Source organism: Populus alba, chromosome 19, assembly GCF_005239225.2.
Source record: "Populus alba chromosome 19, ASM523922v2, whole genome shotgun sequence".
NCBI lineage: Eukaryota > Viridiplantae > Streptophyta > Magnoliopsida > Malpighiales > Salicaceae > Populus > Populus alba.
This window is the reverse complement of record NC_133302.1, coordinates 19444834-19466577: the sequence shown is the minus strand read 5'-3', so window position 1 is coordinate 19466577 and position 21744 is coordinate 19444834. Positions and strand designations below refer to the sequence as shown.

Genomic DNA, 21744 nt, shown 5'->3' with positions numbered 1-21744 from the left:
TTTAGAAATTTTGGAGAAATTCAAAAATTTGATAAAAAAATCATAGTTTAGCCAGTTTTACGTTATTGGGTGTAAATATCAATCCGACTATCAGATTGAAATGAAATTTTTACGAGAGATCTTAAAATATATTGAATAAAATCTGGTTAAAATTTTAGGATGAACAGAGTTTGGTAGTGCCAACAAAAAAAAAGAACCGTCAAATAAAAGTAAAACAACTCATTAAGGGTAAAATAGTTATTTACCATTAAAAATAAACACAAATCAATTCTTCATTTCCTTTTTATATGTTGCCGACTAGGCAGAAGTAGAATAGGAAAAAGAAAAGGCAAGAGAGAAAGAGAGAAAAGTAAGGGAAAAACATAAAATAGAATCCAAGAAAAAAAAATAAAAAAGTGAGAGAATAACCTTATAAACTTACAAAGTCCAACTTATAAAATACTAACTTAAGGAAGAATCAAGTGAAATAAGGAGGAATTGAGAGAGGGAAAAAAATTTAATTACTTTGTTTTTCAGTTAATATAAAATTATTATTTTATCCTGGTTGAGGGGTTGTTACAATATTGATTCAGATTCGATTATAGATGAATTATATTCCATAAAAATATCGAAGAATGTAACTTTAATAGTGAGTTTATTTTTACTTTCACTTCAATTTTATGTACTTTTAAATTTATTTTTTAATATTTATTTAATACTTTATTGTTAACTTTAAAAATTCATGTACATAAATTAATAATTTATCTTAAAAAATTATATATTTATTTAATAGTCCGGGCCGGAAAAATTTCTTACTCTGCCATGAGGGACGAGCAGAAGAACCCGAGGGAACTGGAAGAGAAAACAGACGCACACCAGCCGAACATAGAAAAAACAGGGGAAGCACACAGGGGGGTGAAGAAAAAATAAAGACTGGGAACTAACACAGAAAGAAAAAAAAAAAAAAGAGGGGGGGGGATAAAGAAAATCAATCACCCAAATTTCAACCAATATGCAACACATGTGATTGTCATAAGTGGCCACCACTTTTGGCTTTCCTGTTACAACCATATATATACAGAAAATTACTTAAATAAGGGGAAAATTCAAACTCATTTTTTTATATTTATAAAAAAATAAACTACCATTTTATTCATCAAAATAAATTTCTATGTTGGAAAAAAAAAACCTTTTTTTTATTTTGCTAAGCTTACACAACAATCACACACATTTACTTTCAAAAATAAAAAAACAAACCATTACACCTTGAAATAAATCAAAAATCAGCTTGATTTTTCCAACTCATCGGAGAGTATTGATTTCCAACCATATTCTTTCTTGGAAAATAATTTCCTCAACGGAATCATACTGCGGTATTGCCAACACAATAATATGCGCCCTAATACTTTAAATATTAAAAAAAAACTTGTGGAAATAGGTTTAAATAATAAAATAGGAATGAAAAAGAAGTTTTTAACCTTAGAATGCTACTAGAAATGGGTGGGAAATAGAGGTGACGTATAAGATTTTTAATCTCTTTCACCTGTTGCTACTAATGATCGATGATTCACACCTTCGCTAACAGGGGGTTTACAATTGTCATATTCATTTTTCCGTACAACTTCATCTTTCTCCTCTCTCTCTCTCTCTCTCTCTTCTCTCTCTCCTCTCTCTCTCTCTCTCTCTCTTTATATGTACTAGGATAATTTATGTTGGCTGTCATGATTGTTGTAATCCATTTTTGGGTCCCCGCAAAAAAAAATAATAATAATAATAAAAAAAAATAAAAAATAAATAAATAGCCAAAGGAGGTTAGAAAAATAACAAGGGGGGAAGCGCTCAGAAAATGGTCAGAAAATTGGTCCAGGAGGTTAAAAATACAAAGATTGGATTTTTGGCAGTATATTCTTGAAGGATGAGAGCCCTATTTAGAAGGAAAATTTAAATTTTTGAGGAAAAAGCCTAAATTTGGAGGTTTATGGACATGATTGGATTTTTTAATGGGATTTTTAGGGGTTTTGATTGTGAGAAAAATTGATTTTTAAATCAATTTGGGCTTTAATTAGAAGAAATTTAAGTTCTGGGGCCAAAATATATTTTTTAGGAATTTATTAGGCCAAATCAGGGGCTTAATTGCATGAATTTTGAAGTTTAATGGCCAATTAGGGGTTTAATTGCGAAAATCCGAAACCAGGGACCAATTTGGAAAAGGCACGATTATAGAGGGAGCTGTATTGAATTGATTCAGGGGCCTAATTGAAGAAATTAGAAGTTTATGGATCAATTAAGGGCTAAATTGCATAAATCAGAGGCCAAGGACCAAAGTGAACAACGCGGCCAACTATGGGGTCAAGGACCGAAATTGGTAGGGACGCAATTGAAAAGAAAAAGATGATTGAGGGCTGATTTGGAATTTAGCGTGTTCTGGCGCCATTTTTAAATGAAACGGCGCGTTTTATCCAAAACGACGCCGTTTCATACTTAAAAAAAAAAAAAAAAAACAGAAAAGGGATAAACGGCGCCGTTTTGAACGGCACTGTTCCCCTTTCTTCCCCGCCTAACATACAGCAGTAAAGAAGGAAAAAAAAAAAAAAGAATGTATATTTTATGGCATTGGTCCCTCCAGCCCACCGATTGGCCGACCACCTACCGCACCGCCGAAACTGAGGGAGGCACGCCTGGACAGCCACGCCCGACCAGCCGCCGTATGACCCCACGATGAGAAGAAAATAACACATGCTCACGGGCTATAAATGGAGGAAGAACAGCAGGAGAAAGAGGGGGGAAAAAGAAGAAAAAAAGAAGAGAAAAACAGAGGGGAGAGCTGACAGATTATTGAAAGAAAACCGTGAGGGAGAGAGAGAGAACCAAGCTTTTGGAGAGGGACCGAAAGGGAGAAGAAAGCTGAGAACAACGTGAGAGAGGGCTTGTAGAAGAGAGGAATGAAACTGAAGAAGAAGACAGAGGAAGAAGAGTAGCAGAACAGAGAGAGGGAACAACGAAAAAAAACTGACCCAAGGTGACGGTGAACAGAAACAGAGGAGAGAAAGAAAGAGGACAGCCGCCGACTACACCGCCGCTGCCGCTGCCGCCTCCGCTGCCGCCAGCGTCGCCACCGTTCCAGGTACTCGTCTTCCCCCTGTTGCCTTTCGTTTATACATTCAGTGGTATGTTTTCATTCTTTGCATGCAGAACGTGAATCACGTTCTGCAGCAAAGAATGAAAATAATTCGGTAGTTACTGTGCTGGGCACAGTAACTACCTTATTATTTGCTGGTTACTGTGTGGCTAACACAGTAACCAGCCTTTTGGTTGGTGGGCTGGAACATCAGCCCAGCCCACGCGGCTGGGCTGAGTCCAGCCCACAGTATATGGGCCGGGTCAGGCCCATCCCAGGATGGATGGGCTAGATCCGGCCCAGTTTTTATTTATTTATTTTTGTTAATTAAATTGGTTTTATTTTTTGTTTTTTTTGTAAATTTACAAGTTTACCGTGGATTTTTGATTAATATCAAGCAGCATTTTTTTTATGTTGGGAAAAAATATAAATCCGGTATTAAAATACCCCATTTTCGTTAAAATACTGTTCATACGGTACTGTTCACCCGCCCATTCAAAAAAAAAAATTCAAAAAATATTTGTTTCATTTATAATTTTTCCGCGTAATGTTTTATGTCATTTTGATTAATTTTGGGTGATATGTTTTTTATGTTGTTAAAAATACAAAAATCTGATTTTTAAAATTCCCGGTTTTCGTCAAAAAAAATTTTTTCCACAAGATACAAAAAAAAAAAAAAAATAAAAAAAAAAAAATGTTTTTGTGCATACGGCCAAGTGTCTCAAAGCTAAAAATTTATATTGTATTTTTAATACACAAAAAAAAAAAAATGTTTTAGCATGCATTTTGGCTTTAATAACCAGTTTATTAAAGTCAAGAGAATATTGGCCAATATTTCAAAAAACAACAAAAAAATATTATTTTTTGGACAATAAAACCTGGGGTATGACATTACACGTAATGCATATTCCGGATATTTAAATTTTATTTTTTGGACAATAAAACCTGGGGTATGACATTACACGTAATGCGTATTCCGGATATTTAATTCTTTTTTTGTTTGGACAATAGAACCCGGGGTATGACATTACATGTAATGCATATTTTGGACAATAGGAAACCACAACATGACTTAGATTTTATTAGACAAAACAATGCAGCTTACCTTAGGTAGGGCGTAGTTGGGGTGCTAACACCTTCCCTTTACGCAACCAGTCTCCGTACCTGATCTCTCAAGACCAGTAAGGGTTCCTAGTAACCAGAATACTAGGTGGCGACTCCCGATCCATTTTTTTAGCTTAGAGACAAAGAACTCGTCTCACCATATTTTCCATGCCAGATAGACACATACTACACCCTCATGAAGGGTTGGGGTGGACGATCGCCGCGCCGCCGCACACGTGCGACAATGATGAAGAAGGAGGTTGTTTTAGCGAGTCGAGTTGTGTTTGTTGTGGGGTTAGTGTTTGGAGGCTACATGAGGAAGAAGCAAAATCATATTAATCGATTGGGTTTATTTAAGTGTGGATGAGGTTTGTTAAGAGTAGAGAAGGTTATGACTGTGGTACTGTGATGGTGATTTATTTCAGAGTGGATCGGGTCTAATGATGATCACTAATTGTCGCACCCCAAAAAAAATCTAATTGCGTTTTCGACTAGCGAAATTTTTTTTTTATTTGATTTCGTTCTTTGGAGTCGCCACCTAGTATTTTGGTCACTAGGAACCCTAACTGGTCTCAGAGATCGGGTACGGGGACTGGTTGCGTAAAGGGAAGGTATTAGCACCCCAAATACGCCCTACCTAAGATAAACTGCATTGTTTTATTGTCTGATAAAATCTAAGATATTTTCATGTTTTCCTAGTTGTTGGTCTGTCTATGGTTCAAGAAAAATCCTCCTCGGTAAGAAAGACTTTATCTTATCGGGTAAAATCCTAACCGTTCTAACGTCCATACCAAAATTTCATTAATAATATTTAGGAATACGTTTTACGTATAAATTCGTAATCCCAAATACTAAAAGAAAACAAAAAAAAAGATTTTTTGAATTTTTGAAATATTGGCCTAGTTCTCATGGCTTGAATAAACTGGTTATTAAAGCCAAAATGCATGCTAATACATATATTGTTTTGGAAATTTCCTTTGTTGTGTGAAAATATGATGTTATAATATTTATATATATATATTGGAGAGACTAGGCTGTATTTTTAAAACAAAAACAATTTTTTGAAAATATTATTATTATTATTGTTTTGACGAAAATCGGGTATTTTTAATACTGAGCTTGTATCCTTACGGTATAAAAAATACAACCCAATACTAATCCACTTTGATAAAAATATGCAGAAAAATCAACAACATTTTTAGGGACTTTTTAGAAATTTTTTAAAGTAAAAACATTTTTTTATTCTGAAAATCTTTGATATTTTTGACGAAAACCGGGTATTTTTAACACTGGTTTTGTATCTTTACGGTATAAAAATACAAACCAACATTAAACCACTTTGACAAAAATATGCAGAAAATAAACAATATTTTTCAAAGATTTTTCAAAATATTTTTTCTTATTTTTATACATATAATATGCAAAGATTTTTTTTTTATTTTTTTATTCTATAAAATTATAATACACACACACACACACACACACACACACACATATATATATATATATATATATATATATATATAAAATTCACGTCCTGCGTGAACAGTAGGACGTGAATTATATTTCACGCCTACTGTTTATGCAGTGAACAGTAGGTAAGGAGGAAGAAGACGAAGAGGAGGAGGAAAGGAAAAGGAAGGAGGAAGAAAGGAAGAGGGGCTCACTTGGCCGAAGGGGTTGTGGCTGCTGTGATGAGGTGGTCCAGCCGGTGGTTGCAGCGGTGGAGTTGGAGGAAGACGGCGTCGGTTTCCTGTTGCAGAGGAAGGGAGAAAGAAGAAGAAAAATCTGCAGAAATTTGGTGAAAATACTGGTTTTTGGCTGACTTTGGACCCGAATTTTTCAACCCTCAGATCATCAAATCCGACTCTATTTATAGGCTGTGGAAAAGGGCAATCTTGTCTACATTGGGGAAAAATTTCAGCCCTTGATTCAGTTGGGAAGCATCTCAACCGTTGGCTCAAAGTGTTCACCTCGAGCTGCCAAATTTGGCAGCTCAAGGCTGTGAACTGCCCGAGGTGGCCACTTTGAGCCACTCAACGGAGCTGTTTTGGTGTTTATAGGCTCGAGCGGACAATGCTAGGGGATAGAGAGGTTTTAGGTGGACATGTTGGTGCATGGTTTGTCAGATTTGGGGGCCACACGAGCCGGAAAATGCGCCTGGAAACCAGCCACTCGGGCAGTTTTTTCGGGGAAGAAGATGAACAGTAACCAGCCGATATTTTTTTTTTATTATTTTTAAATTGATTTATTATTTTTGTAGGGACCCAAAAATGGGTTACAACACTAATGATGGATTTAGAGGGAAGAAAAGGCTGGTCATCAATGGCTGGTATGGGTTGTGGTGGTTGATTTGTTAGCTAGGAGTAGTTTAATGGTTATGTGACATTGTTTTCTTGAGTCTTTCTGCTTGTGAGGCATAATGCGTGGCAATGATTTTTTTATATTTGTGCAATTAATGAGAATTTTAGAGATAATGCACGTGTCAAGACAAAAAAAACATAGAGATTTTTGTTGATAATAAGTCTACAATTATTTTGGGGAAAAACACACTATTTTATAAGAGAAATGAGCATGTCAACAACAAATATCCCTTCATTAGAGAGTGCATAAGAAAAAAAAGAGGTGTGATTGAGTTACGTGAAGCTTATTAATCAAGTTGCACATATTCTTACAAAGGTTTTGAAATGTGAAGATTTTTGCAAATTAGAAGCTTTGCTAGGACTTGTCTAGAGATAGGTATAAGGAAGGATGTTGAGGGAAAATTTATACTACAATACGTTTTTATGTATCTATATAATTCAGTTATATCCATAGTGGTTTTAACAACAAACAAACCGTTATTGTTTATGAACTACCTAAGATTTGGAGCTATATCTGTGCCAAGCACCAAGCTCATTTCAACGGAATCGGGCATGCTCATTTCAGATGACATCTCCATGGCTAGACATTCCTTTAGCTCTCCCAAAATATCACTCATGTCTGGCCTTTGTATTGAAGTCGGGGGCACACAGGACAATGCTATCTCCAGAATTTTCCAAGCACAGTTAGTGTTGAATACACCTTGCAGCCTTGGATCGATAATGCTCTGGATATCCCCTCTTTCAATTAGAGGACTCACCCATTGAAGTATGTGAGTGTTGCCCTTAGGGCCCCTTATAATAGGTGGTTGACCAGTTATTAGCTCACATAGAAGAATACCGAAGCTGTAAACATCACTTTTCTTATTTAAGTTTCCTGTTTCTTGAAATCTGCATACAGAATATAATGATAATTATGCTAGGAGAACAAACACTGTGAGAGAAGATTAACTTTAATTTTGAATACGTACTCAGGATCAATGTATCCGGGTGTGCCTGCAGCATCAGTTATGACATGTGAGTCTCCTTCGTTTGCGAAGGCTTTGGACAACCCAAAATCAGCAATCTTGGCTTGAAGGTTTTCAGTTAATAAGATGTTGGATGATTTCAAATCTCTATGGACTATTGGCGGCCTGCAACCATTATGCAGATATTCCAAACCTGCGAGTTCGATAATGCTAGTTAATCCAACAAAGTTTGCAGAACAAAAATGAAGAAAAAATTACTCAGGACTAGAGTTAGACCATGTGCTGAGTCTACTGCAATTTGCAGCCTTTCCCTCCAACTCAACATATTTGTGCTATTTTCTGCAGCCACAAAAACATAATAATATCATAAATTAAACAATAAACTTTGCAATGTGATGAATCCAACATGAATTATGTTTCATTACATATATAAGTTCATCAGTATTGGATGACTGTCAAAGAATCATTTTAACCTAGCTAAAAGTTTAAACTATTGGGTAAGGTCCAAAAATATAATTTAAATTACTTTTTAACATTCTCTGAAGTGAAAGTCCTTTAAACTTAAAACTTGTATATGCTCATATTATCTTGTGCTTAATTTTTATCAAATAGAATAGGAGTGGTGAGATTTGAACTCGTGACCACTTGGTTATAAAAGCTCTGATACCATATTAAAGAAGCATTTCAACCTAAAAGCTTAAGCTACTAGGTAAAATTTCAAGATATGATTTATATTATACTCTAATAATGATAAATTCATACAAATATGAGTGAGAGTTCTATCTATAAGCTAGTTTGTGTCCAAAAAAAATGAAGAATTATATGTTTCTGAGAGTAATTCTATAAATACCTAACAATTGCTCCTTCAAGTTCCCATTTGCCATGTATTCATAAACAAGTGCCATATTTTCATGCTCATTACAGTAACCAACGAGGGACACCAAGTTTCTGTGATGAACAATCATCAATAGTTGGACCTGCATTTAGAAACATTACTCTATCATAGCTGAAAGAAAAATATTTAGTGCTCCTCTCATGTCCTCTACAGGAAAGGAGAAAGCTAACTAATTTGTTACCTCTGCTAGAAATTCTTTATAACCTTGCCTTGAGGATTGAGATAACAACTTGACAGCAACTTGGTAGCCATCTTTCAGGTTGCCAAGATATACTTTTCCAAATCCTCCTTCTCCAATAATGGTTTGGAAATTATTGGTAATGCTAACTATTTTCAATGTATGTAAATGGTTGATTCTTTGATTTCAGTGACAATTCTTTTTCTGGATAAGTCCACTGAGGAAGATAATGACACATTCAATCTCCCTGCAAAGGAAAATTTTGCTTTATATATATATATATATATAAAGCGATAAATATTCCAATATATTAACAGAGATACTAAACTATTAAACTATATATGTCATCATATTTACGTGTAAAAACTATGTTATTGGTTAATAATCTCAAGCTGAAATTGTATTCTCATTTGCTAAGTTGTAGGAAAGAAATGAGGTATTAAGGGTGGTATCCAGATTTAGAATTATCATATGATAGGTAATATAAAAGATGTTGGGTGCACATAATATGAACGATATATATATATATTCAAAATGAATGAAAAACTGAAGTGATTAAATATAAGATAGACTCATAGAATAACATTCTACTAGGCTTTTAAGTTAAAAACAGTTTATGATATCAATGATTTCACAAAAAACACAAAGCATCTTTTAAGCCAAAATTACCCTATGTTATTCTAGGATTTAGTTAACACCACTCAAAAGAGAGGAAATAATATATACAAAGAAGATAAGTGAAAAAGAAGGAATTCACCTCTTTTCAACCTCCAGAAGATAGTTATAATGCTAAGAAGGAGGAGCACCGAAACTGATATGACAGATGCAATCACTAGAACAGGAAAACTTCGCTGCTTCTTTTTACAAGTATCCATCTTACATAAATCCAGATTTCCATCCAATCTTGCATTAAGTAAAATAGTGTCAGATGTAACTAAGAATCAATGATCATGGTTAGCTTTAGAAAGTTAGCAAGATCACTGTGAAATATACCGAAGAATTGTATCAGTTACTTAATTCCTTAAACTCATACTAACATGCCAAGAAAATGGATTTGTATAATCTATCTTCCGACTCCTCTTTGTTCCTTAACTTTTAATTTCAATTTATGAAAAATTAAAACAATGTTCACTTCATATGTAAGAAGAAAGGTTAGAGAAGAACAAGAGTAGAATGATTGTTTAATTAACATGCAGATAAGTTGTAATCATTGAAGATGATAACCAAACCTTAGCTGCAACTGTCCACTGTTAGACTTTTCCTTGAGACTATGGGGAACAGCACCTGTGAGTTTGTTCTCACTCAAATCTCTGCAAATAGGAAAAACAAAGTCACTATGCACCATGGTAATCTTTGTAAAAACTTCTTGTGGGAAATACCAGAGCATGTTAACTTACAGGATAGTAAGATTTGGCAGCTGCGCAAAAGCTTCTGGCACTGTCCCTATCAATTCGTTGTTTGATAAATCCCTGAAAGAAAATGTGAAAAAAATAACAAACAATCACATTTTGTAAAGAAATAGATGACAAGAGTATGCAATAGTTGGGAAAAAATAGAGGCTTTTCCTCCACTAATATGAAGTATGGACACCCATTTTTAGAACCTTGGTGGAGACAAAATCCAAATCGTTGGCTTGTAGGATTTTGTCAAGAAAAGATGCATATAGGGAGAAAGGTTATGCCTCAAGCTTATAAGATGCATGAGCGCTCTATACACCACCTTCAAACTTCTATAAGACAATGTCTCATCACAGGACTAGGGTGCCCTCTAATTTCAAGGGTCTCGAACCAATAAACAATAGTTCTCTTTAAATAGAATGATGAATGTCTCTGAAGTTGGTAAGAAATTTTAGCACTGACTGTCATTCCAGTGCTAGATATCTATTAGCCATTGCCAGGGTAGTTTATTAGTATTAAAACCTGTTACAACTTGGTTAGTAACACTTACAAGGATTTGATTGCTGTGAGGCTCAAGAGTGAAACATCTATTTTCCCTGATAATTGACTTGAACTTAGATTCCTGCTCACAGTTAATTGTAAAAGAGTAAGACATTGAGATACTGAATGTCATATCTAAGTGGATGTTCTTTACAAATAACTTCCAGAAAATATTCCAATAATTATACAGAATTTAAGAGGGAACTCACAACGAGATGATCCTTGGAGGATTATCATAGTTGCATTGCAAACCAAACCACGTAGTAAGTGGCAAACATGGATCTCCTTGCCAGTCATCTCGATTTATTGTGTATGCTTTCTTGATGGCCATGATTGCATCAACTATGATAATTTAGGTTAAAAAGAGTGAGAAGTGCATAGCTTTAGATTTATAAGAGAGAATCGCTATATACTAGGTAAAGGCCTCTACATCAAAAAAATCTCGAGCCCGCCTTTTTGTGACAAGAATAATTTTTTATGATGAATATATATACATATATATATATATATATATATATATAACTCAATTAGCCATTAGGCTTTATCATTTGTATGATTTTATAAGATTCCAATTGAATTTTCAGATTATAGAACAGTTGGTATCTATAAAGTTCGTGCAAATATTCTTTTCAACAGACTAAAACATGTTAGCTAGGATCTTATTGGACAAACTCCAAAAAGAGGTTGCCGAATGTTTTTGATGTAGTCGAACATTATTTTGTTCATAGATCTTTTATTTTTAGGTATTCAAGATAACCATCCTCTAAATGGCTAGCTAGAATGTGTTTTAATAAATTCACCGATTATTATATATAAAAAAATTGTTCTATAACATTAAAAGTCTTTCTTAAAATTTGCAAAGTTATTATGTGCTAATTTATTTTTTAATTTAATTAAAAGAATCAAAATAATGATATTCAAAATCAACCATTGATCATTGAAACTTTCATGCCATATCAAAAACCACTTTAGAAATTTAAATTATTTGATGATTTCAATAAATCACTATATAATCTTGATCAAGAATAAGCATAAAATATCCAAGATTTGTTTTTTGGAAGATAGAGAATTTAGGTTGAATAACTTTGGAGAACCTAACTCCGTAACATGTGGATACAAAAAGGTCTTAAATAAACTCATATGAACTTTAATATGGTAGTCAATTAACATAAGTGGTTTGTATTCTTTAGTAATATAGGAGTTTTAGGCTGCTTTTATTTTTATGGTATAGTGTGGTGCTTTCTATGTTTTGTTTCAATCATAGATTTGAAAGTGTTTAGTTAATCAACACCTATTATAGTTTTATATAAACTCCACTAAAAAATCTTTTTTAAAAACTAAATGATGTTACCAGACCTACAATAACGGGTGAGTTGAGCATGCAGTCAGGTGTAGGTCTATCATTATTAGATAAGGATCTGCCCTACATAGATTATATGGATAGCCTAAAAGATGTATTTATAGACTATTGAGACAAATTCAGGTCCAATAAGAGATCTAATTGTGTCAGACCAGAATAACAAATCAAAAGAACTATAATTTTTAATCCGACCATTGAATCACGATTAAATTTTTACAAGATATTCCAAAAGTTATTTTTCCTTTAAAGTTGTCTATGTGTTGCTATGTGGATCATCAGATCTTTAAATTTCACAAATCTCACCCCATGACCATGGTTTTACCAGTTTTTATGATTTTTCTTTTTTATTTTTGGATTTCATGTTGTTTTTGAAATTGATGTTTCTTTTCTTTGTAATTTTGGATTTTTATTTTTGTTTCCTAGATAGGGTAAAGTTTCTAATCTATTTAAGGCTTAATTATAAACCTTCTAAAAACATAAACTTTATTATTAATATTTTTAGGGAATAGACTTGTGAATTTAAGGTTTATATTTGTAGCCCCTTTTCGCCCATAAATAAATTTTATGTTCTTTGTTTAGTTGTTGTTTTCAATTTCCGTCTGCATCATTAAGTTAAGAAAAAACTTCATCTTATAACTTTTTAAAATCACAATGGAGGAAACCTCTTTAAAAAAAAAAAAAAAACAAAAACAAAGAAAGGAAAAGACAAGGCCAGCCCTCGTTGTGCCAGTAAGACAATTAATCACCAAGTAATTTGCCATTAATCAGGCCCTGGCTCGAGGGATCAGAGGGATCAAAACGTAAAAATCCTTCAATCCAGTAGTCTAGCAATTCTTTAATGACGATTATTATAGCATTCTGGCACCAAAGCCTATAGCATTCAATAGAATTGAAATAGAAAACATACCGTCTGCTTGGTTTGTCGGTGAATAAGGAAGTGACCGTAGTTCGAAGATCTCAAAGGCATTTAGGATAGGAAGAAGGTCAGACCGCAACGTTGCATTAATAGAAAACCTAACTTGAGATTCTTGAGCTCGTGATAAATTTGAACGTATGGTCAATGGCTTCAAGTATTCAAGGGTAAAGGGCCCATACTCCAAGTCATTCAAAGTAATGGTGAATTCTCGTCTTTCGCCTAGTGCAATCTGCTCGATTTCAGCAAAGTGAAAGAAGACAAGAAATTCAGGTGTGACATTCTCGAGATACCCTATTGTATAGTTGTAGCTCAATGAATTAAGGCTATTTCGAGGCTGAACCGCTGTTTTCAAGACTTCGACTGGTAGACGGCAGGGATTATCACTGCCCTGGATATCAATATTTGTAATTGCTTCGGTGCTAATATTTGAAACTGAATCGGTGAGGTTGACGTTAAGCTGCCAGATGCGATCGTACACGTCATCTTTGTACCTGAATGCACGTGAGAAACAATAACGCAAGTATTAACTAATGTAGTGATATTCTCATTCTCCAAATTTCGTGTTTCTTGATGTTCATTGATTCTAAGCAATATTGAAAAACTATTTACATATGAGAAGAAAAAACAACCAATAAACATTTAATGATCAATAATCTATCAACGTAAAGTATATAATTTAAAAATATTTTATTCATCCTCAAGGGGAAAAAACAAAAGAAAAAACACATATCATTTGGCACAAATGATGAGCTGTAGTAAGATTAATTAAGATATACTTCTTATGAATAGATTCAGTTTTTGTCGAACTTAATTTTAGATCAAATCAGCAGGAGTTACACTAAAAAATGGAAGAGATTTGCTAGCTATCCCTCGCCAACGACTGGTCAACTTGCTGCCTAATATTAAAACTATTACATTTACTTTCAGAATTTTTTACAAATGATAATCATTTGAGAAAGTTAGCTCCAAAAAATCATGGTTTAGAAGTGGAAGAGAAACAAGAAATACAAAAACAAAAAATCGATCTTTCAATGACTAGAAATGATAATCATTCTAAAAACCATAATAAAAGACAATATCCCTAAGGTATAAAGTAAAATTATAGATATTTATCCAAAAGATTGTATATATATTTTACATAAACGGTACCTATGATGAGAATTTTTATCATATCTGATGCATGATATGGCACATGCATGATTTAGTTAAAAATGCATGATTTAGACAATTCACCTCATGAAGCTGTCGGTTGGATTGCCGCCAAGGTCAGCTTGCATCCTAGGAATCAACGATCCATTCATACTTCTATACAGGGAATCATTCATGAACCGTAAATCCAATCCATTGATGAAAGGAACTCCGAAACCCGTATTTACGAGACACACATAAATGGTATCAGTTACTGAATAATGAATAATTTCGTAATACGCCGGATACAGCCCTACTGTTGTCCAACGGTTTACCCCGATGTACAGATCAAACATTATTTGAGCTTGATTCTTAGAATCGTAGTTTCCATAGTGGAAGAAAGCTCTGACGTAATAGTTTTGGTTCTTACCCTGTCTGGGTTTCAATGTATAACAATTCCTTTCACCTTCAGGAAAGGTTCTCAAGCTATTCACCATATCCCCTAAGTAAGGAATTGTCAAGTAATACCCTGGTGCTACGACCTTATTCTTGCCCGTACGAATGAAATCTGTGTCGGTTTTGTAAGTTATTCCAGTCTTCCCATCCCGATAATCTTTCTCCGCGCCACAATCAATGCTGATGAAACCTTCAGAATTTTGGTTAGAAGAGAAAACCAAACGATTAGACTGATTATCTCGAACATATTGTTATTAATAACCATTTGTTTTCTTCTAAATAAGCCAAATATTCATTAAACCATGAAGAGGCAACGCACCAACTTGAAGATCAGGACAGAAAATAAGAGCAAGGAATTATAGAAAAATGCAGACCTAGAACTTGAAACAAAAAATTTATGTAGTAGCAATCGATCCATACGTTCATGAGTTTAATTATAAGAAATTTTTTTCTTTTTTTGGATGCTTCATGGGGAAGCAGGATACTTCTAGGGCATTAAACAATCACTAGCATTTAATTACTATTTCAGGAAGAAAAAATGTTGGAGGCAGATAAGATACATTTTCTTGTACTTTATGATTTAAAAATTTAAAAATTCACTTCAAAACTCTTCTAAGAATAAATTTATTTTATAATTGTTTCTTTAATTTTTTTATATTTATCCTTTCTATCACGTTACACGTTACCAAGTCAAAATCATGCCAACTCAAATATTCGCACCAAGGGGGCTCAACTTGCCTTAAACAACATAAATTTATTATATAAATCAAGTCTCATGCATAGAGATATGCTTTTAGCATTTATCTCTTCTTCTTCTTTTTGTAACAAATTCAATACATGAAAGTTCATGTTATAAGTCATTAGAGTTTTAATAAATTTAATTTTGAATGAAACAAATTCTTGATTTGTTTCTTACTCTAATTCAGAGTTTCGAGTTGTTAACAAAAAAACCAACAACTAATGAGCCCTTTGCTTGTACACAAATAATTAATAATTAGCATAGGGTTCACACTAAACCACATAGAATCTACGTTTTTAACCAGGCAAGGTTTGGGCAGTTGGCTACAAAATCATAAGAAACTAAGCCAAAAAAATGCTTGTACAAATCAAATTAATAAAGTTGGCGATTTTAGCTAGTACTACTATATTGACTTATAGCTAGTACCACTATGCCGCACGATCGTATTTGTAAAACTGAGCATGATATAAATCTTGAGCCAAGAGTCTAGATTAACCTTTAAAAAATATTAAAAAGATCAAAATGATTAACTTGTAATATAAAGTTACCTATGAAGGAAAATGCATATACATCCATGTCTGATCAACTATATCTAAAAAATTATTGGTTTAAATTTCATAAATTTTATAATAATTAAAAACTTATATGATCATTAACTTTAAAATTCGTGAGATTTTATCGTGATGCACACAAACTATCCCGAACATCTATATTAATAAAAAAAAAATCAACATGAAATAAGGATTAGGTTAAGGAGAATCAATCTAACTAATCAATTTTAAAAATTAAAAAATTAAAAATATCAAAATGATATCAGAATTAATTTTAACTTGGATTTTGATTGTCCTGGATTCACGAAGTTATAAATCAACCATAACTTTTTGCATAAATCATTTAAGTTTTTCCTGTTTATTTTTCTTTCAACTCAGGCTGGTGAGGTCATGTATCAAATATTCGTCATGTCAATCCCGAGTTTTATATCTACGAGCAAGATCCGAAGACTTTCAGGAGTCTTTTTTATGATGCTTTCCAAGTTTTCAGTCATTGAACACCGTAACAAATATGTAGAGATTGGTTGACAACAGTTGTCAATAAATAGAATTGACCGCAGCTTAGATGGGAGGTGAGTGTGTTCTTTTGTTGCTTGCCCACGACAATGATTGCAAACTTTGTTATTAAAGACGCGAGTTTACTTGAGAAGCTCGACAATTTTATAAGTTTAATGTGTAAAATTAGACTAAACATTTAAAAATCAGTAAAATTGAATATAATTTATGTAAAATCAGTAAATTTAATCTGACTTTACAAATTTATTAAATTTATAATATAAACCAATTTAAGCTTGATTTTGGCCTTCAAATATTTGCTGACTCGTTTACCAAATTTAAACATATCTTTCAAACTATATATCTTTCAAACATATTTTAAAAAGTTGCAGATAAATCTTGTTAAATATATCAAATTAGATTTTTTATATACTATTTGATACATATATGAAGTTACATGTTTTGAATTTTAAAATGATTCCAATTGGATTAAAAATTAGATTTTTCAAGTTTTCTAATCATATATAGTATGTTTAGCAATTCATTTAAACGAGAGTGAACAAAGTGTTTGAAATCTATTAAGAATGAGAGAAAATTATAGATTCAAGTTACAAGAAAGAATTTTAGCATGAAAACTTTTTTTTTTATTATTATCCTTTTTTTTATTGTTGAATAAATATATGGTAGATTTAGCAATTCATTCAGACGAGAGTGAAGAACATGTTTGAAATCATGACTAAAATCTGCCAAGAAAAAGAGAAAATTATAGATTTGGGCTACAAGAAGGAATTTTAGCATGAAAATTTTATTTTTATTATCCTATTTTATTTTTTTATTTATTGTTGAATAATTATTTTTCATTTTGGTTTGTTCTAGTGCATTATATATTTTTTAGGAGTTTATTTTATTATCGAGTTAATATTAATTAATTACTAATTTAGACACGCTAGCTTGCAATCTAAAAAGAGTCACTTGCAACCTAAAAAAGAGTCAATTAGGACTTGTAGTGGTGTTAACAGCTAAATTGTCATTAGGTTCTTATATACTTCTTATTATTCAATGATTTCTCTCTTGTATTAGAAATTTTTGTTTAAAAATATTTTATTTTTTCATGTCATTAATTTCTTTATTCATACTATTTATCTCTCTTGTTTTATTTAAATTTTTTATTAATTATAGTGTTATTGACTCTCTTTATTAGATATTAATAAAATTCAATTTAATTTATTTTATTAAAATTATCAATATATAATCAATTAAAAAAAATATATAGTTTTACAATCTTGATTGAAACCTAAACTGTTCTTTGGAATTAATTTCCGTTAAAGTGTCATATAACTCTCTTAGGAAGAGACAAAAGTGGAACAGACAAAAGTTGATCAATCCTATATTCAGAGGCTGATTGGTAACATTTTTAAAACCATGTTTTAAAAAAAAATAAATTTTTTTTGTTTAAAATTAATTTTTATATATTTTTAATTATTTGGACATGTTAATATTAAAAATATTTTTTAAAAAAAATTATTTGAATATATTTTTATAAAAAAACTACTTTAAAAAATAAGATATTTTCAAACAAAATGCTTTCTTACGATATAAGAAAAATCATGTACATAATTTCCGTTAAAGTGTCCTTTAGAATTAACTCTCCTAAGAAGAGACAAAAGTGGACCTGACAAAAATGGATCAATCTTGTACTCAGAGGCTGATTGGAAATATTTTTAAAAACCATGTCTTAAATAAAATATTTTTTTATTTTTTAAATTATTTTGTTGTTTTTATATTAAAAATAAGTTTTTAAAATTATTATTTTAATATATTTTAAATAAAAAATACTTTGTAAAATAATTGTTATTATACTCTCAACAAAATACTTTAATTAATGCTATAAGAAAAAATCCCATGGACATAAACTTGTAAATTTGAGATTTCTATATTAATTTTTAATTTGTTAGGATGTTGCATACAATACTATTAGTAAATATTTTTTTATTTCATATATTAGGAATTTTTTATTTGTTTTATTACTCTTTCAGATCAAATATGTGTTTCTTTTAGGTCAGATTCACTTCATTACATTTATAAGATCTTGATCATTTTTCTAAATTTTAATGTTTTTTTTTTAAAATATTTATATTAGTTTTGACTTTATAGATTAACAACTCTAAATTATAAAGCCCAAAAAACAAATTGTCACTGAAGTGGTTAATTTTTTTCTTTGTAATTGCAACTATGACAAATAGAACTAAATTTCTTTTAAATAACAAAATGAAAGCGAGTTTATAACATCTGTCTCCAGATCGGGTATTTGCATTCAAATCTATTTCTTAACTTTTTAATTTAATTTTTAGTTAAATATTGTTTAACTCTTACTTAGTTTTCACATAAAATGATAATGATTTTTCTAATATATATAATCTTACATATAATATTTTTTTTTAATTTTTTTTAATCACTTTCATATATGACTATTTTTATTTTAGTTTCATTAAATATAAAAATTTATTCTATAATAAAGTTATTTAACACGATTGATACATGGATCATATTGTAACATCACTAATCCAAATTTATCTCTTGATATTTTTTCGGTTTAATCTTTAGTTATTGTTAACCATTTTATTTATTTATTTATTAATAAGTATGCCTGATTTTTAATTTATTTAAATAAATATATGTATAAGATTTTCAGTTTACTATTTGGATTTTTTTATATAAAAAAGTGCTTAGAAAGCTTCCATATTAAATTTTTTTTTACAAAAAAAAAACCTAACCCACGAGAATCATGGGTCATATAGATAATTAATACATTAATGCAAAAGCTACTTCTAGGAAATGAACTTGCTTAAAATAGCAATTTAGAGACTGTCAAAGAATTATTTCAACCTAAAAGCTTAAATTATTAAGTGAGGTTTTAATATATGATTTATATTATTTTCTAGCATACATCTTTAAGTAAAATCTCTTTGGGCTTGAAACTTGCATAAACTCACTTTACTTTGTGCTTAATTTTTATCAAATAAATAGGAGATTGGAACTCGTAGCTATATAGTCATTAAAGCTCTGATATCATTTCAAAAAACTAATTCAACCTAAAAACTTAAGCTTTTAAGTGAAGTTTCAAAATATGATTTATATTATTTAATTTCTAACCGAGACAAGGCCAACTCTCTCGAAAATAAACTAATAGGCCACTTGGAAGATGATCTCCCCAACTTAAACTTGGAAGATGCTGGTAAAGGATGTTTGATAATTTAACTTAATAAATTTAATTTTAAATGAAATTTAAATCCAAGATTTATTTACAACTCAAATTTAAAGTTTCAAGTAATTGGAAAAAACAAAAATCAATCATGGATCCGCGTTGCATGTATAATACAAATAATTAGTATAGACTTAGAACTTAAGCATATTTTTTTTTACCATGCAGGGTGTGAGTAATTGGCTAGGAGAAACTAAGCGAAAAACATACTTTAGCACAAATCAAATTACAACAATTTGATGAACCAGTAATCTAGTCTTAAAGCTAGCAGAAGTACCTGGGTTTTCTGCAGCAAGCTTTCTTTTTTTATCCTGCGCAGTATTTTTGGCAGCAAGTTTTGAGTTCTGAAACGTAGCAGAGAGCAAAAGGAGGACAACCCCTACTTTTATATAAGAAAGCAGTATTTGCCCACCATCCATCCTTAGTCTTGTCCTTAGTCTTGTTCTGGCGATTTTAGTTTGCGTTGTGAGGGAGTTTTAAAAAAAGAAGTTCTTATGAGCTAACAATGCAATTTGAAGTGTCAAGCAAATGTGGAATCTGAGAATATGAAGCGCAAATTTAAATATTATGAATATTCGTACTGCGCAGTTTGTGAGTGATGAGAACGCCAACAAGTCTTTGTATGGACAGCAACAGCAAGTACAGCCAACTCCAAGACTTAAAAGTCTTTGTATAATTTATTTATTTTTTGTGATAGGTGAAATAGCATAATGCATTTATAAATTTAAAATCCAACTCATTTAGTTTTTTTTTAATCCCAGAAAATATTGATATCAGGTTAAGCATTATAGATATTGCAAATATCTACAAGTTGGGTTTATATTGCTAATTTTTATGAATCTATATTTAGAGATAGATCTATAACATGGACCGGAAGTACAATAACATCCCTATATTAATTCTAATTTTTATATCTTATATCACCATTAAATTCTAGTTATCTCCTCTCTTTTCTCTAGCAATGAGATAAGCTCTTATTTGTTACATTAAAAAAATATAATTTGAAGTCTGCTAACAAGATCTTTGGAGCCAAAACATTTCTAAATAAAATAAAAATAAATGTTCAATCTACAAAATATCATATATAAAGAAAAAATGAGTATAAGATATACAGGTTGGGTTAGGTTGACCGGGTTTCAAAAATCCTAACCTGCCACCCAACCAAGGATATTATTCTAAGGTTTTTTGACATATTATCATTTGTAATATTTATATTATTTAACTTTGATAGATTAAGTCTTGTAAGATAATGCAAATATTATAAATGTACATGGTTGTCGCACGTGTGCGGCGGCGCGGCGATCGTCCACCCTCAAGGAAAAAAAAATCGGAATATTTATTCCCGACAAAAAAAGGAGAGACAAGGAATTCTTGTCTCTATAAGTGAAAAAATGGACAGGGAGTCGCCACCTAGTATTCTGATTACTAGGAACCTTAACTGGTCTTTAGAGATCGGGTACGGAGACTGGTTGCGTAAAGGGAAGGTATTAGCACCCCAACTACGCCCTACCTAAGGTAAGCTAAATTGTTTTAATATCTGATAAAATCTAAGGTCGTGTTGTGGTTTTTATATTGTTCGGAATACGCATTACATGTAATGTCATACCCCAGGTTCTATTGTCCAAAAAAAGAATTAAATATCCGAAATATGCATTACGTGTAAAGTCATACCCCGGATACTAAGAGACAAACAAAATAAAATTTTTGTTGTTTTTTTGAAATATTGGCCAATATTCTCTTGACTTTAAAAAACTGGTTATTAAAGTCAAAATGCATGCTAAAACATTTTTTTTTTTGGTGTATGAAAAAAATACAATATGAATTTTTTAGTTTTTGAGACACTTGGCCGTATGCACAAAAAACATTTGTTTTTTATTTGTTTTTGTATTCTTGAAAGTCGAAAACCGGGTATTTCAACACCGAATTTGTATTTTGTGATGTAAAATACTGCCCGATATTAAATAAAATGACATAAAAACTACGCGAAAAAATTATAAATGAAACAAATATTTTTTTGAATGGGCCGGGTGAACAGTGCCGTATGAACAGTGGCCGGCGGTTTTCCTTCTCTCTCTCTCCTCTGTTTTTGTTCTCTTCTCTGCCGATTCTCTTTCTTCTTCTTTCTTCTTTTTCTTTCTGTTTCTCTTGTCTCTCTCTACCCTCTTGCTGTCGTGCAATCCTTCTCCTTCTCCCTCTCTTCTTCTTCTTCTTTTTTTTCTTCGGTCCTCCCCTGTTTTTATAGGCAAAAACAGGGGGGACAATGGTGGTGGGGCGGCCACTGTTGGCCGCCCCTCCACT

At 31.8% G+C, this 21744-nt stretch overlaps 1 protein-coding gene across 1 annotated transcript; it reads right to left on the bottom strand.

Annotated features, from left to right (window-relative positions):
- Nucleotides 1-6811: 6811 nt before the first annotated feature.
- Nucleotides 6812-20047, bottom strand: LOC118032695 (probable LRR receptor-like serine/threonine-protein kinase At1g05700). Its single transcript, XM_073406610.1, is given in 14 exon segments — nt 6812-7452; nt 7533-7722; nt 7806-7868; nt 8380-8506; nt 8606-8755; nt 8757-8806; nt 9360-9505; nt 9832-9912; nt 10000-10071; nt 10550-10621; nt 10749-10881; nt 12807-13306; nt 14049-14589; nt 19724-20047. Coding segments are annotated over 14 exon segments (2664 nt in total). The 5' UTR covers nt 19866-20047; the 3' UTR covers nt 6812-7055.
- Between the last annotated feature and the right edge of the window lie 1697 nt (nt 20048-21744).